Below are 17,356 nucleotides of genomic sequence, written 5' to 3'. Positions count from 1 at the left end.
GATGCTTGCATGGACCTGTGAAACACCCCATGCATTCTTCTTTCATGGACAAGGACGCTGAGGCTTGGAGAAGTGAGGGTTTTCACTCCAGGCCAGGCAGCCTTGAGCGAGTAGAGCTGGGATTCTGGCTTTCAGGCTCCACGGTGCACACCCCTAACCACTTGGCTACACGGCCTCTCTGTGAGGTGGAGTGAACCGCCCTTGCTTTTAGGGGCATCTAGAAGCATCGCATGCAAATTGTGTATCATAGTGCCTGGCATGGGGCATTGCTCACGCCAGGGCAGCAGAATCCAAATCCTGCAGGCCCAGCCCGTGGGCCTTGTCCCTGTGACTTGGCTCTGGCTGTTGGCCTGGGCAGGCTACTCCCTCCCTCCTTGCATCTCCCGCCGCCTCTGTGCTCGCTTGGCGGTGTGACTCCACTGCTGGCATTTGTGCGCCCGAGCTGCCTGAGACCCAGTGGTGGCTTGAAGGGGAGTGGCAGAGCCCCCTCCATTCCAGCATTGTTCCAGACCGTGCGCCATACCAAGAAGTCTGCCGACATGCCCCTCCTAGACACCGGCAAGTGTTTAAACACGGAACTGTCAAGACGCCCTGCAAATGCAATCAGAGACGGCCCTGCCGGCTCCTTCTTCCAACCCCCTCTGCCGCGTTCGCGGGGCGGAAATGGGTGGAAGGAGCCATGAGTGGGTATTTTCCTGATTGCCACTGCGTCTAGAGAGCACTGAAGCTCTGCGGGCTCGGTCTGCTGCACAGGGATGGCAGATTATGGAGACGTCTGCACATGTCTTGTTGAATTTAACAGATTATGCGGTTCCGAGGTGGCGCTTTCTGTTAAATGGGATGGTTGAGTGTTCGCGGTAAAGATCATAACCTTTTGGAGGCAGATTCATCTTGGAAGCACGAGTGGCAGGAATTTCTGTTTCCATCCCTCTTTGTGCTCCGAACACCGTGTCCACATGCCGCCGTATGGGATCTAACTGTGGAAGTGTCTGCTTGGACATAGATGGCAGATGCAAAGTGAGAACAATGTGGTCGTCCTTGAGTGCTCTGCTGGCTACTACCTAATGCTCTTTTTACCACCAAGATCCATGGCCAGCAAATGCCAGCATCTCAAATAATCTGGCTGAGAGGAAGGGAAGCACGTTGGGAAGACGGTCTGAACGTTATCACAGGATGCGCGTGCGTGGCAGTGCCCTCCAGTTTGGAAAAGCAGGCGGAGGCAGGCTGGGTTCCATGAGGACTGGTGCTTCTCAGAGATCCGGAGATTTGAGATTAGGAAATCCTGGCCCACCCAGTGAGGCCCACCTGGCCCAGGATCTAACCTGTCCCTAACTTCTGCACCACTTTTCCCGAATGTCCTCGTATCTTTCCAGTCCCAGCTCGTTGGGCGTGTCCTCCCAGAGGCTGACGTGGCCACTGTTCGGCCCTCCCATGGCGGGAGGCCGGGGCTCTGGTGCCGGTTCTCCACGGTCTCGCTCTGTGGCCTCAGGCAGGTCCCTTTCCCTCTCTGAGCTCCAGTTTCCTTCTCTGTCCAATGAATGGTGTGGATCAGAAGCTCTTGCTGTCACTTCTGGTGCTGACCTCATGACTGAGTCTTGTTCATCAGTGTGTCCCCTGCGGTGTCTTGCCCAGGGTCTGGAGCACAGTGTGGGCTCAGCCGGCCAGGGCAGGGGATTTACAGCAGGCCCAGCTTCAGGGAAGAAGTCGCATTCCCGGCTTGCTGCGCTTTGGGGATAGGCCGACTGGATTCTTTGCTTCCGTTGGGCTGATGAGGGGAGGTGGGTGAGAAAAGGCCTTTGGACCATCTGTCCCCTCTTGAGCCTCACGCTCTGGCACAGCTGCCCAGACCCCGGCCTGGAGAACACCCCCTCTCCCGGGTGCAGTCACCTCTGGTACCTCATCAGGGCAGGTGCTCCTGTCCGGGCTCGCGAGGCTCCGCTGCAAGTCGGCCCTCTTCTCTGCTGCTGGGAAGGACAGCAGAGGCAAAGGGAACAACAGAAATTTCCTCTGTGCTGGCTGCGGGTAGAAGGGTTTGTGTTCATCTCCTCTTTTGGGCCCACAAAGCCCCTGCAAATCCATCAGTCACTGAGTTCCCCAAACACTGCCTCGTCCCCTGCCCGGATGCAGGAGGGGAAGCTGGAGCTAAGCAAGAACACCTGCAAGGACTGGTCATTGGGCGTTTTATCCACAGGCAGGTTGCCAAGTGCTGCAGGATGATGTGAGCGCCTGAAGGCTAATGCAGCCTCAGGCTGTGACAACAGAGGTAGCAGCCCTAGAACAGAGGAGGGGACTTCTCCACCCCACTCTGAGAGTCAAGCCATACCAGAGCTTAAGTTCTGGCTCCCCCCAACCTCCACCTGAGAGCAGTCCAATTGGAAAAGATTCAGAGGTGGACAGTAAGGATTATGGGTGAGGGAGGTGGCTCTGAAAAACATGTCCTGCCAGGACAGTTGGAGGAAAAGTTCAGAGGGAAGGGCAGGATCCAGGGAGACAGAGGGCAGGTGGGGTGAGAGAGACAGAGCTCTCTCAGGGTGGGCTGATTGGTTTATAAATGCATTCATCTCTCTCTATATATCCATCCATCCAGCATCTATCCATCTCTGCCCATCTGTCCACCCATCCATCCATCCATCCATCTCTGTCCATACATCCATCCATGTCCATCCATCCATCTCTCTCCATCCATCCAGCATCTATCCATCTCTGTCCATCCATCCATCCATCCATCCATCCATTTCTGTCCATACATCCATCCATGTCCATCCATCCATCTCTCTCCATCCATCCATCTATCCATCCATCTCTGCCCATCTGTCCATCTCTCCATCCATCCATCCATCCATCCCTGTCCATCCATCCATCCATCTCTGTCCATCCATCCATCTGACCATCCATCTGTCCATCCATCCATCTGTCTATGTCCATTCATCTCTGTCCATCCATCCATCCATCTGTCCATCTACCCACCCACCGAGAGGCAGTGTAGCAAGATGGTTTGGAGTGTCAGTTCAGGATGAGTTTGATGAGGCCAAACCACAAAGACTATCAAACATCCGTGGCCCCCTACAGTTGTTGAGCACTTTATTATTGATTTGTGCAACCTTAGGCAGCCTCTCTGAGCCTCAGTTTTCCTAGATATAAGATGGGGATAGTAATCCTTAGGTGTCTGTGAAGGTTATACACAGCTGGCGAGTTGCCAAGTCCAAGTCGCCATCCAGACAGACGTGCTTGTGGCTGGACCTCCGGCTCAGAAAGGCACGGTGCTGGACAGTTTCGAGCCCCCTGCTTCCAAGCCATGTGGCAGCCACCCTACAGGGAGATACCAGACAATATTTGAGAGTCTCATGCCAGTATGTTGTGACTCCTGCCCCCACCTGGCTTTACGTACAGGAGCTGGTCCTTGTCCCCCCTCCACCCCTCCCTGGGGGTGAAGAAGCCTCAGTTATCCTCTGATCCACCTGGGAGGAGCAGGGAGAGCTGACAGCTTCCTGCTCGCTCTTCAGTCCCTGGTAGTCGGGAGCTGTGGAGATAAATGAAACTATGCAGTTGGAGTAATTTGCTAATTTGCTTAAGTAACACCCCCAGTCAGAGACATGACATAAACACATCAGTGCCGCTCCGGCTCCCCAAGCCGGGATGGCGCTCGGCGTGGGATGGATGGGTGACGTGGAGAGTCAGAGCTTGAAGGCAGTCGGCAGTGGCTGCCCCTCCCACCCCGCTGCGGTGTGGCCAGGGGCGCCGTGAGGGATCCGAGCTGGCTCTGGTCCGGTGGACTTGAAGGAGTCTGAGCTGCTGGTCAAGAGGCGTGGCATCAGCTGGACCAATGTCCAGCGTTGCCTACCCGCTCTCCTGCTGTGGGACCTGGCGGTGTGCTGACCCCGGAGCCTCATTTTGCTCAGCTATAGGGCGGAGATAACGCAGCCTACCTCGGAGGGTTCCGTGGGGATCCAGTGGCTGGCCTGCTGAGGGGGTCCAGGAAAGGCCGTCTTTGCTCTCTGTCCTCCACGACCCTCCCTCAGCCATGCAGGCCCAGGCAGACCTCTCCCCTCCCTCCCGGTGGCCTGAGCGTTGCCATAGGAGGCTGCTCTGCACCGTGTCACTGTGTCACTGTGTCACTGTGTGGTGCTGCCGGGGGCTTCATTTGCCAGACGTCTGCTGGGACCTGCTGGGGCTGGAGGTGGGTGAAGCCCAGATGTCTAGCGCCTGCTACTGCAGGGGAACAAGCAGACTGCTCAGCACCCCGGGTCAGGCCCAGCTGGGTGGGCTGTGATGAAAATTAGGTGGGTGGGCGAGGTGGGGAGGCGGGAGGGACTTGGAGAGGTGATGCTCCCCGCCTGATGGGCAGCACTGAGGGGCAGGGGACAGTTCTGTTCCCTTCATGTCTCCCAAAACTGTGGCACAGGCGCCAAACCCAAACGCCTGCCGAGAGTGAGCGGTACCTTAGAATGAGTGAAGTGGGCTGTGGGTGAGTCATGGGGACAGGTGGGGACTGGGGTGAACGGACGTCTTCATCCTAAGAGAGGTGCAGGTATGCAGCACTTCTTGACTGGGCCAGGATTGCGGGGTTTTAAAATTGATTGCTTTATTTTTAGAAAACAGGAAAGAATGACATTTTATTGCAAATTTCTCAAATTTTTCATGTTGGCAACAAATTCAAATTAAAAAAAGAAAACCACAAAAAAGTTATGCCAAACAAAATATGTCTGTGGGCAGGTCCTGCCTGCTGGCTTCTAGTTTGCAACTCTGGCCAGGGAAGCTGACATCTTTTGAAAATCAGACATCTTTGTGCATTTCTGTTCGTTATCGCTGGTAACCCCAGGACAGTCTTGCGAAGCAGGCGATATTCTTCCCATTTTGCAGGTGAGGAAACCAAGGCACAAGGAGGTTGTCACACAGCTGGTTAGCAGCAGAGCCAGGTGTGGGACCCAGGCTGTCAGCGCCCAGAGCCCATGCCTGTCATGGTCCCCTGCCTCCCAGAGTTGATAAACACCAGGGAAGAGACAACAGCGTTTTCTCAAACCTGTAAAGTAGTCTGGGTGGCTGGTGAGGCAGCGATGAGCAGATTATGATTTTCTGCCTGTTTTGCAGAAAACTTCCCCCTTGCTGCCGGGCTCCCCCGTCCTCTACGGCCAGGCTGGGGATCAGGGGGTCCTGCAACAGCCCTTTGCCGCAGCCCTGGAGACGCGACCAGACAGAATGTGCGGGTCCCAACTGTGGGGGGCAGTGGGGGAAGAACGTTTCTAACTGGGTTCTGGACTCTTCTGTTTCACTGCCATCAGAATACAATTGTACTTGCGGTTACGGTACACAGAACTTGATTATATGGCGCGCCCATGGAACTCGCCCGCCCCTTCCTGGAGCTTCTATAGGGCCGGGAAACACGCTTTGTCCTAGAACACTCATGGGGAGCCGGGGCTGACGGCACGTCTGTCGCATCAGATCCGAGATCGTGGGCATCAGTCCCCAGTTAGGCAGACGGTCCGCAGATTCTGAGGCAGAGGCGTTCCTGGAACTGGGCTCCTGATGGAGTGCTTGCACGCAGAGGAGAGAGTTTTGGCTCCTGGTCAAGGGGGGGATGGCTCTGTGTTCCTGGACTGTTACGTCACCCTGGGGAGCCAGTCACGGACGGGGCCCGGTGGACCTGGGGGCCAGAGAATGTCTTTCATCCCCAGGAAGGGGCTGTCCCCAGGAACGCCCCCATTGATCACTGGGGAAACTGAGGCTCAGAGGGGTTGAGAGACTTGCTCAGAGGAGAGGTGATGGAGCCGGGGTCAGCTGGCACTTTGTCCCATGTGGGGTCTCGTGGGGGTTGTGGTCACCCAGGAACGGAGAAGATGCCCTGTGCCGTGTGGCTCTCTGCTGTCTCAGGCAGCCTCTCTCTTCCCCGCCCAGGAGCCGGGAGGTCGAGGACCCAGGAGGATTTCTGTTCACATCCTCCCGGGGCCCCAGGATGGGGGGCCAGAGCCGGAAGCCTGGCCGAGACCCTCGGTGCATCAGGACGGGGCTCTGCATCCTAGCCTTGTCCAGGGCACTTTCCGGGCTCTCCCTGAGCAGGTGGAAAGTTCCGGGTCACACAGGACTGGCTCAGAATCCAGCTCTGCCACCTCGAGGCCAGGCGTCCCCCGGCACGTCACACCCCTGCTTCCTGAGCCTGTTTCCACATCTGCAGGATGGAGGTGATGAGCGCTAGCTGAGCATCTGGCGCGTAGGGCTCATGTGTGCACAGTCTAGGGACCTTCTGGGGTCATGCTGACTAGTCGTCTATGCTGCAGAATTCAGCACAGGAGAAGTGACCTTCTTGTTGAAACACCCAGGATGGAGTTTAGTCTCTCTAGTACCGGCTCCTTCAAAAACCAGAGTGAGTCATTTGGAAGTTCCGTTCAGGGGCCGTGGTTGCTTCTCTGTGAAATGGCTGTGGAATGTCACCATTCTCCTGCCTGACACCCCGTCCCCCTGAGGCCCCGTGCTGGGCTGGCACCCTCACACGCCCCTTGGTGCTTCCTGCCCCCCAGGGCCCTCCCCACCTGGAGGGGTCGGGGGAAAGTCTTGGGCCTCCAGGTTCACCTTCAAGATTTCATTTTTTATCCAAATCAGGGCTGACAGGTACCATCACGGCTCTTTCTCCAGGCAGGGGGAGCCCGGCAGCTCAGGCTCGTGGGAGGTGGGGAGTCAGGGGGCTGAGCCTGGGGTCAGGCAGGGCAGGTGGCAGTTGACAGAGGCTGAGGGGCTGTGGTGCCTTGGGTGGCTGTTCTGGAACCCAGCCCGCGGCCAGGTCACCGGGGCAGCGGCACACACATGCTCGGGGCGTCTGCAAGGTAGGGCCCCAGAGAAAGAAGGGGAGGAGGAGCCTGTGCAGGAACCGCACAGAGGAAAGCTGGAATGGCACTGGTGTTAATCCAGTGTGTGGTCTGCATAGACGGTTCTGTTTGATCCCACATAGACTTTGTTTTGACTTTGAATTCCATGGCAGTGGAGGGGGGAGGGGGCACTGCAATTTTTCCCCGAGCACAGGGTCTGCAAAGCTTTGGCCTGGGCTCTGCAAAGGACTCATGATTCCGGGTGGCAGGTGGAGGCTAACGTAACGAGCCAGACCCCCAGGTGGTGGGGACCCGGGGCAGTGGGGCTAGGGGCTCCCGGGCAGGGTCTCCTTCTGGAGGAAAACTGGCCCAGACCGACGAAACGGAGCAGGGAAGTCCCCAGGACGAGGCCAGGCGCCCCGCATCTCAGAGGCTGGACCCGTCCGCCCGCGCACCGGGCTCCGGGCTGCGCCGCCTCTGCTCCGAGGCCCCGGCTGGGCGGCTCCGCGCGCGGGGAGGCGGCCCGGTGCCCGTGTCCGTCTGTCCGCCCCGCAGGCAGCCTGCCCTACGAGTACAAGATCGTGATCGCCGGCAACCACGAGCTGACCTTCGACCAGGAGTTCATGGCCGACCTCATCAAGCAGGATTTCTACTACTTCCCGTCCGTGTCGAAGCTGAAGCCCGAGAACTACGAGAACGTGCAGTCCCTGCTGACCAACTGCATCTACCTGCAGGACTCGGAGGTCACCGTGCGCGGCTTCCGCGTCTACGGCTCCCCGTGGTGAGTGCCCCCGGCGGACCGGGCAGAGGGGCGGGGCGCCAGGAGGTGGGGCCGGAGGAGCAGCAGGGAGCCCCGGACCAGGCCCGAATCTCCGCTCTCCCCTCACCCACTGTGTGACCTAGGCTGGTCGCTGCCACTCTCTGAGCCTTGGTTTCTCCTTATCTAACTGACAGATAGTTATATGAGCTGTGTCCTCTGTGCCACGTGCAGACAGGTACTATTCTTGTCCCCCTTTTCCAGGTGAGGAAAATGAGGCACAGAGAGGGTGAGGACCTTGCCGAAAGTCACACAGCTAGGAAGGGGCAGAGCTGGGATTCAACCTGGGCAGCATGATTCCAGAACCCCTGCTGTCAACTGTCATTCTGTAGTGCTGGGAACCTCCCTATTGCCTGTCCTGACACACAAAAGGTGCATGGGTGAGGGGCGATGACGGATCAGCCGACGGAGGAAAGGCAGTCAGAATTGTCATGGGAGGCCAAAGCCTGGGTTACTGTACTGGGAACAATAGTTGTTTAAATAACAGTTATGTGTCGAGCCTTTATTCCTGTTGGGGACACAGAGAGATCAGGCCTCGTCCTTGAGCTCACCTGGCTGGGTGGGGATCAAGGTGAGAATGGGTCATGACCGTTCTGTGTGGTGGTCGCTGTGTCCGCAGGAGCCCCAGTGATGATGATGGTGATGATGGTGATGATGATGATGATGGTGATAGTGATGATTAAGATGATGCTGGTGATGATGATGGTGATGATGGTGGTGATAGTGAAGGTGATGATGGTGGGGATGCCGATGGTGATGATAGTGGTGACGGTGATGATGATGGTGATGATGCTGATGGTGATGATAGTGATGATAGTGATGATTAAGATGATGGTGATTATGACTGTGGTCAAAGTTATTCCAGAGCAATTACAGTAAGCTGGGCCCTGGGCTAAAGGCTCCACCAGCGTTGTCTCTGATCCTTACTCAATCCTGTGAGGACTGATTTATTGTGCCTATCCTATAGGTAGACAGACCACTTGGCCCTTAGAGTCCCAGCTGGCCACAGTCACAGGGTACCCAGTGCTGGCAGGGTGGCCTCTGTGTATGGTACAGGAGGGAGAGACCACATGTGCTTGAAAGTGTGGCTTGATCCTGGAGGGCTCCCTGGAGGAGGGGAGTGATCTGAGCCTGAGGGAAGAAATGAGCGTCACAGGCGTGGAGGGGTAATAGCATGAAGCAGCCCCGTCAGCCATAGCCGTCCACAAGGGGGGCTGAGGGAGATCTGGGGTGCATGGGACCTTAGGGCCCAGGGACTGTGGGGAGGGCTGCTGCTGACCCTGTGTCTGGGAAAGCCCTGGTGATGCCACATGGTGACCCCTGGTGGCTAGAGGCTGTGGGCGGATTAAGGACCTGGTCCCTCCTGCCAAGGCCTCACGAAGCAGAGGAGGTGCCGGGCCACCCCGCCTTCCCTGAGCCTCAGGAGGTGCCCACTGTCGTCTCCCGAGTCCTCACCACGTACAGGGTCTCCACAAGCCCCCCCTGCAGCCTGTGAGTCCCAGAGGAGGACCGGTGGGGCACTCAAGGAGGTGATGAGCTCGGGGCCAAGGACAGGAGGGGAGGCGGTGGAGGAGGCGGCCTGGCAGGCGAGCAGAGCCCCGGCCTGTTAGGACAGCAAAGCAGGAGGGCCTTCAGGAGGAGGAGCCAGCGCGCGCGAAGGCCTGGAGGGGAGCCGGCCTGGTGGAGGGGCCGGAGCGTAAAGTGTGGTGGGAAACGGCAGGGATGGGGTAGAACTCCAGGAGGGTCAGGTACCAGACCGGGGGCCCTGGACTGGATCTCTGTGCCCAGCGGTTTTCAACACCTCCCTGCGCAACCCAGCCACATCCGTGCACAACCCTTGGTGAACAGCATGGCTTTGGAACCAAGCTGCCTCAGCTCTAGTCTTGGCCTCAACTCTTATGGACTGTGTGACCCTGAGCGAGTCACTTAACCTCTCTGTGCTTCAGTTTCCTCCTCTGCAAAATGGGAGCGACAGTGCTTCTCCTCCAGAGGGTGGTTTGAGGGTCTCGGGCGGGTTCAGCCCGACCAGAGCTTGTACGCGTGGGTCCTCCATGAATGAGACATCTTTCTTGTTATTTGCTGCAAGCCCATCCTTCCAACACAGCCTTGCTCAGAGTCCAGGATGTAGGAGGAGGGACAGCGGGGGCTGGGGGCTGGCAGGCGTCTCTCAATGTCTCCCCCTCATTCCCCATGGAGCAGCCCTGTGCCCCCCTCAGCTGGACCTGAAGAACCCCTTTGACAGCCAGCCCTCCAGCTCGTGGTCCCTGTGGTCCCCTCTGCTGGCTGGAGGCCGAGTGCTGGGGCTGCTGAGGCCCGAGTGAGGCCGGCGGTCGGCCTTGCTGTCGTCCAGCCGCTCCGCACTCCAGCCGCCAGTGGTCCCTGCTTTTGGCTTCTGTGGCTTCAGCATGGACAGTTGTGGACCCTTAGTTCTGGGCTGCCTGGGGCCGGAGTGCGAGGAGTGCCTCCCCTCCCCCTTAGCCGTTGTCCCAGTGTGTGCTCAGCCGCAGCCCGTGCCATGCCGGGCCCAGCACTGGGCTGCGGGAGTGGAGGGGCCGCAGGACAGAGAAGGGTGAGATCCAGGAGGGCCCCCTGTTGGAGGGGGATTTGAACTGGGTCAGAGGAGGCGCGGGGTTCCTTAGGCACACGAGGCGGGGAGGGCCCACATTTCTGAGCCCCTGTTTTGCAGTGACCCCCCAGACTCTCTTGGGCCTGATGCTCTTGAATGGCCTTTAATGCCGATGGCTGGTGACACCTCGCCTGTACTCCACAGCGCAGCCTGTGAGCTGGCGTCCAGCAGCCCCCGGGGTCCTCCTAGGCCCCTCTGCGGTGGGAGCAGGGGGCAGGAGGCAAGACCTGGGCTTGTGTCCTGGCCCGTTTCGCTACCTTTCCCACCATGTGAGCCGGCTGCTTGCATCTACTTCCAGGGCGCCGTGGAGTTCACCCTGAGTGCCTGCTGCGCTCCCTGCTGGGAACTGCGTCCCTGCCGCCACGCCCTTGGAAGTCGCAGCACAGCAGTGGCTGGGAGGTCGGGTGGTGAGGGAAGGGCTGCTCAAATCAGGACGCCACCACTCCTGAGCTTTGTGACTTCGGGCAAGTCCCTTAGCCTCTCTGGTCCCTCTTTATAGTGGGGAAGTGATACTCTTTGCCCTGCAGGGGGGTTTCAAGGTCTGGGTGGGCCTGTCTAGACGAAGGCCCGGCCCAGACCGAGGCTCTGGGGGTTGGTTGTGGGTATCGTTACTGGGAGCTCCTGGGTGGAGGTCAGGAGGGGGCAGCCCTGTTCGGGGGGTACGGCAGTAGCCCCCGTGGCAGGGCAGGGCCTGCAAGTCCGTTTCAGTTCCACAGAAGGGCAAGGCGAGGCCCAGGTGAGGGTCCAGGGCCTTGCCCAGGGCTGCACAGGGAGTGGCTCTCCAGACCCCTGCTCTGCTCCGGGACGGAGACTGTCGAGTGTCCTTTTATGAACACCTACTGTGCGCCAGGTGCGGCCAATGCCTCTATGTGTGTTCCTCCGTCCTCCCAATAGCCGTATGGGAGCACAGGCCTCATTGGCCAGGTGGGTACACTGAGTCCTGGGCTGCCTGTGGCTTGGTTAATTATTCATCAGGCGTTTGTTGAGGGCCAGGCCCGGATCTAGACGCTGGGGACGTGCTGGGAGCCAGACAGACACAGCTCCTGCCGCCCCGGAGCTTACATCCTCGTGGAGACAGTTGTCAACCACCATTTCCTTGGTTCACGAAGAGCCGTGGAGAAGCCCTGGGATCTGGGGTCAGGGACGGCTTCCATGGGAGCGCGGAGGCTGAGGAGAAACAAGCAGCTGTGGGGGGCCAGGAAGGGTGTGAAGGCAGAGGGAACAGCCTGGGCAAAGGCCAAGAAGCTTCAGGGAGCGTGGGCATTCTGGGGGCTGAGTGTGGCCTTCAGGGCCTGGATGGGTCTCAGTGGGAGAGCAGAGGCCAGAGGCCAGGCCGTGCTGGTGGTGACTGTAGCAGTGGCCGTCACCCTGGGCTCCCATCTCTCAGTGAGTTGCAGCTCCCTCTGCCATAGCCCTGTGTCATCAACCCTTGGGGACCTGGTGTGTCACACCTGAGGCCTGGGAGGGACACGTGCTCATAGGTGCAGGGCTGGCTCTCTGTCAAGTGCTTGCACCGCGGGCCCAGACACACGAGGGACGTCCCACTGCTTTGCCTCTCACTCCACGTCTGACCTTGGTGGGTCATGTCTCTCTGAGCCTCCGTCTCTCATCTGCACAGGGGGTCACCATCCTGCTGGAGTCCTCTCTGCGACACATGGGGAGGCGGCATTCACCAGCCCCTGGGAAGGTGTTCGTGGCCAACGCACCTCAGGCCTACCGCCATTCCTGCCTGGTGTGTGGGGCTGTGCACCCCTCCGTCTGTCGAGGCTCAGGCTGGGCCTGCTTGGCCTCTGGGTGTGTGGCAGCTTGTGAGGAGGGTACGGACGGCAAAGCTGATTGTGGCTATTGTTACGTTCAGAGGTTGGGGTCCCCCTGCCCTTACATGCTGACTCACACCGGAGCGGGTTACGGAGACATTCTCTCTGGCTGTAGGAGCAGAATTACACCAGCAGGCAGGGATCAGGGGTCGAATGAACCACCAGCCCTGAGGGACCTAATATCAATGGCATCTGAGGTGAGTGGGCAGGGTTGACCCTGGACAGACCCATGGACTGACCTGGTCTGTGTGGCCCTAGGAGGCTGAGCAGGGACACAGAAGGCAGTGACAAGAGGCAGGTTCTCTTCAGTGCAGGAGTTCAGAGGAGAAGCACGTGGCCTTCCTGGGAGGTGAGCTGCCCATCACGAGGGGCGTGCAAGCAGAGAACCACTGTGTTTGGGCCCAGTGTCCTCCTGGCCCTGAGGGCCACCGTTCCTCTGCCTGCAGCTGATGATGCCCGGGAGCAGAGGGATGCAGGCGCACGCTCTCGGGGGATGTGCTGGTGCTCGACATGAGAGGGCAGCTGTGCAACCAGGCGGGCCTTGATGCTGCGGACTCCCTGAAGCGAGCCAGGGGGAAGAAGCAGAAAGCAACTCGTGGTTAGAGCCCTCGGCTTTTCTTCAAGTGTTACCACAAAGAGATGCTCTGCTCGGGAGACTGGAGGGCCAGCTTCGAATGCTTCTCACTGGTTTGAATGGTCCATCCTGTGTCTGGCCCCCTGCAGGGGCCTAGAGACGCAGAGATGGGTCAGGCCTGGCTCTGCCCTCCAGGAGCTCAGGGTGATGCTGTTGGGGGCCCGTCACTACTGACACCCTGTGCTTGGCACGCCTCTGCCCAGGCCGCGCCCCATGCTTGGGTGCGTGTTCTCATTCGGCCCCTGCAGCCGCCCCGCTGCGACAGGGCACCGTTACCAGCCCCATCCTGCAGGATAGGGTGAGGCAGAGAGAGACTTTTTAAGATGAGTATGTCCCATGCTCTATTTGGGATGTACTTATACTAGAACAATTCTTTGTCGTTTATCTGACGTTCACATTTCACGGGGCATGCTGGCTTCCATCTGGCCAACCCAACACACAGAGTTTGGTTCTGCCTGTTTTCGAACTTCATAACAACAGACTCAGATGGTATGTTGTGTCGTGTCTGCTATCTGCACCCCATGTTATATTCTGAAGATTCTTCCATGTCGTCACGTGCAGTTGTAATTGGTTCTCTTCTCTTTGCCATGTTGGATTTCATTGTACGAATTAATAAACACCCCAGTTTACTCATCCATTACCCAAATCTCGCCACCCTTACTTTGGGGCTGTTGTAAATGACAGTGCTGTGTACATTCTCCTGCGTGCCTCCTGGTGCACATAGTGTGTACTCCTGGATGTGCACACTCACACACACAGGATGGAGTGGGCAGGGTCTAGATTATATGATTCTTTAGTAGAAGTGCTAAACTGTTTTTCAAAGTGGTTATGCCCATTTTTCCCCACCCGCGGTATCTTGCCTGACCCCCTTGCCAACACTTGGGATTGTCGGACTTTTGAACTGTATCCACTCCGGTGGGCTGTGCTGGTGTTCCTGCCTGGTTTGTGTCTGCTTCCCTGGATGACTGGTGAGCTTGAGAATCTTGTATTGGCCACTTGGATTTTGTCTTTTGCAAAGTGCTCAAGGCTTTTTGCCCATTTAAAAAAATAGTCGGGTTGTCTGTCTTTCTTGTTGGTTCGTGGAGATTCTGCACCTGTTCTGGATCCGAGGCTTGGTCAGTGGTAATGAGACACGTGGCGTTTCCTCCTCTGCCACCTGCTTTTTCCCTCTCTGGGCGATGCCTTCGGATGACCGGAGTTCTTAATTTTGGTGTGGTCAAAGGTAGTCGTGTTTTTCTTTGTGGTAAGTGCTTCTTGGGTCCTATTTAAGGAATCTTCCCTCCCTGGCATTGTGATGAGGTTTCCATATTATCTTCCGGGAGCTTTGCTGTTTTGCCTGTTATGTTTAGGTTTTGGATCCACTGGCAGTGACTGTGTTGATGGTGTGAGGTAGGGATCCCATTTGGGGTATTTCCATGTGGACCCCCACTTGGCCTGGCACCAAGTATAGAAAGTCTGTCCTTCCTGGCTGCTCTGCACTGCCCCCTTTGCCTTGCATACGGGGTCTGGCACTGGCCTCTCTCCTGCTCCTTCAGTCCACTTAGCGCCAGGACCACACTGCCTTCATTACTCTGGCAATTGATTTCTTTCGTGGCTCTTTTTCCCGATAGAACATTTGAGGCTCCTTGAGAGCAGAGACCTGAATCTCTCTTTTTTGTGGACCTCACTCCTGTGCCTAGTACGGTGTCTGGCCCATCATAATAAATGACTGTTGAATGAATGAATGGATGAATGAAGAGATGGACAGATGCCAGCCAGTGGGGACTCAGTTAAAATTCAGGCCTGGCCTGGTCTCCCTGTGTCTGTCTTTCTGTGGCCTCCTCCCAGGCCTGTCCCCAGCCCCCTTGCCGGCTGGCTCCTTCCTCCTTCTCATGCTGGTCTCTCTAAAGCAGGGCCTGACCATGCCACCTCCTGGCTCACCCCGCTGCCCATCACTCCAGGCTGGAGGCCAGACCCTCTTCCGCCATCCCTGGATGCTGTTCCCTCCTCTATCACTTCATCCCCCAGTCCATCCATCAAGGAAGGGACGAAAGTCTCACAAAGGCCGTGTGCTCGTGTGGCCATCCTCCCAGGGCGCCGAGACTTTCCAGGGCTCAGGGAAGCCATTTCTGTCCCCTCAGGTGCGGACTCGTCATTGAGAGCAGCTTAGAGGAAGGGGGCGGGAACAGCCGCAGAAGAAGAGGAAGAACTCAGCTGTTCCAAAATCCCAAGTGTTAAAAAAAAGATTCCGTATACATACCGTATTCATTTATGGGTTTTGGATGCATTTTTTGTTCTCATTTAACTGAAAACGGCCTTGATTTAAGAAAAAAAAAAAAAAAAGGAGCGAGGGAGGGAGTGAAATTGGCGTGCAGCTCGTCCATCTGTCTGATTACTTCTGGTATTCTGGAAGGGGGGACCAAACCTGCTGAGACAACCAACTCTGAGAAGCGGCTGCCGCCGGTAGTGCTGGGCGTCTCAGTGCCGTCCTCATTCTCAGGCCTGGCTGCCTCCAGCCGCAGCGGGGCCTTGGGGCTGGGCGGGGGAGGCAGGGGTGGCAGGGGTGCCCTGCACCTCTCTCAGGGAGCCAGGGGCCTCGGGGACCAGCTCTTTTCAAACGCCAGGACTGTGCAAGGCCAGACCTGAACATGCGTCCTGGCGGGCAGGTCCCAGCTGTGTGATCTTGGGTCAGAATCTGGGCTTTCTGTGAAATGACAGTACGGAGGGTCCCCTTGTAAGGCTGTTCTTTGGATTCAAGGAGTAAATTGCTTGGCACACAGCAGACATTCAACGCACGGTGGTCCCACTCATGGCCCCCCCCCCCCAAACCCCCACAGTGTGCTGTCCCCGATTGCCCAGGGGGGAGGGCCAAGGTTGTTACGTGCAGCCAGTGGCTGCCCGGCCACTGCCCGAGGGGGCATGGGGGCAGGGGCTGGGTGGCCCCTGGACGAGGCTGGAGGTGGGTTCATGCATGAGTCTGGATGTCCTTGTCATCCCTTCCCTGTGTGCACACAGCAGGCCGTTGCAAGGGGTCAGGGTGGGAACTGAGCAGCCTGGGACTTCTAAATCTGTGCCCTGCGGGAGCCCAGGGTCTGCTGGTTGATGCGACAGGAGTCGCAGTAGCTGTCTTCATCGCACTTTACTGCTCCAATCTTTCTCACCATCACGAGGCCTGGAGCCTCGTCCCCACTGTAGAGCTGGGAGGCTGGGCCCCAAGAAGCCACTTGCTTAAAGTCCTACCGTAGTTCAGAGCCGAGCTGGGCCTGGGAGGAAGGACGGAGGCCCCTTCCAGAACTGCAGACAGAGAGGTGCTAAGATGCCTCTTTTTCAGCTTGATAAAATATATCTCTCAGAGAAAGAGGGAGAGAGGATGAAGTCACGAACCCCTGGCTTTCCCCTGGCCTCTTGAATGCCTCTCACCAGAATGTGGTCAAGGTCCTGGGAAGAGAGTGCCCCGTGCCACGGGATCCTGGCCGGGCCCGAGACTGGAGATGGCCCCTGCTGCCTGGCTGGCCCCGGCCACAGCCACATGCTGCTGGGTGACCACGGTGAGGCCGGCTCTGCCCTGAGGACCCTGCCCCATGGCCGTGTCCCACCCTGGCCTCCAGGAGGCTCAGTAAACCCAGTTGGACTGTCACCCCCTCTGCTGTGCCCCTGGGCCCTCGATCCTTCTTCCTGGCTTTGCATGAGGATGGGTGGGTCTGGAACTCAGCTGGAAGCATCTGACCCAGAATCCTTTGCTCTTTCTCTTAAGAAAATCTTTTTTAATCCTTTAAAAACTGTTTCTTAGTCTCTCCCCAGTAATTCTCTGAGGTGTTTGGGGGGATTGTAATTTCGGACTGCATGCTCCTGTTCAGCGAGGGTCTATCTGGGGGAGTCCTGGACAGCCCATTTTGGGGGTGTAGCCCCGTTTAGGGGTACCGCTCTGAGAGGGCTGTGTCTGTCTCGGTCTGTGTGTGCACAGCCAGGGACCCTTCACGTCCATTTCTTGGCTCAGGGCTTCCTGGGCCTGTGGGCCCGCCTGCCTGAGGACAACCCCTGGGCAGAGGTCCAGGGCGTCCTCCTCTCCGGGGAGGTGTCCTGCCCCCCTGTGGTCAGTGGGCAGTCTTCTCTGCTCCACTCTTTCCCCGAAGCCCTCTGGGGGCCCAGCTGTCAGAGGGCAGGTTGCAGGGCCACGTCCCTCCCTTTAACCACCCGAGTCTCCTCTCTCTGCCCGTGGCCATGAAGACCCACATTCCCTGGTGGGTCCCTGGAGGCTGGCAGTCCCTGCCCATCTAAAGCTGGGTTTATTACATTTTATCTCGCATTTCTAGGTGGTTTTAGCCTGAGGCTGTGGCTTGTTCAGGCAAGAGAGGCAAAGACGGTCCCTCGCTCCCCTTCAGTACCTGAGACCCCTGTGACTTCACACGCAGCCAACTTCTTGTGAGCTGCCACAGAATTGTCGCATTTCATCTGCCTGGCAACATGGCGAGACAGGACTATTTTCACCCTCATTTTACAGAGGGGTAAGGTGAGGCGTGGGTAGGTCCAGCGGCTGGCCCAAGATCTCAGCCCGGGGCAGAGGCAGAGCCAGCTTTCCGCCTGGTGGCTGGACTTGGTCGGCAGCTCCAGGACTGGCCGCCCTCCTTGGCTGCTGCTTCCCGGCCTGGCCCTGGCACCGTCCGCCTGGTGGCCCATGTTGGGCTG

At 58.0% G+C, this 17,356-nt stretch overlaps 1 protein-coding gene across 2 annotated transcripts in view; it reads left to right on the top strand.

Annotated features, from left to right (window-relative positions):
• Positions 1 to 17,356, top strand: part of MPPED1 (metallophosphoesterase domain containing 1) — a 79,475-nt gene that overhangs the window by 45,179 nt on the left and 16,940 nt on the right. For both annotated transcript variants that reach the window (XM_070506758.1, XM_044778184.2), the window contains exon 4: positions 7,353 to 7,578. In XM_070506758.1, the coding sequence (XP_070362859.1) occupies positions 7,353 to 7,578 (226 nt within the window). The remainder of the gene's footprint in view (positions 1 to 7,352; positions 7,579 to 17,356) is intronic.

This window comes from Equus asinus, chromosome 4 (assembly GCF_041296235.1).
Source record: "Equus asinus isolate D_3611 breed Donkey chromosome 4, EquAss-T2T_v2, whole genome shotgun sequence".
NCBI lineage: Eukaryota > Metazoa > Chordata > Mammalia > Perissodactyla > Equidae > Equus > Equus asinus.
This window is presented reverse-complemented; position numbering and strand designations above follow the sequence as displayed.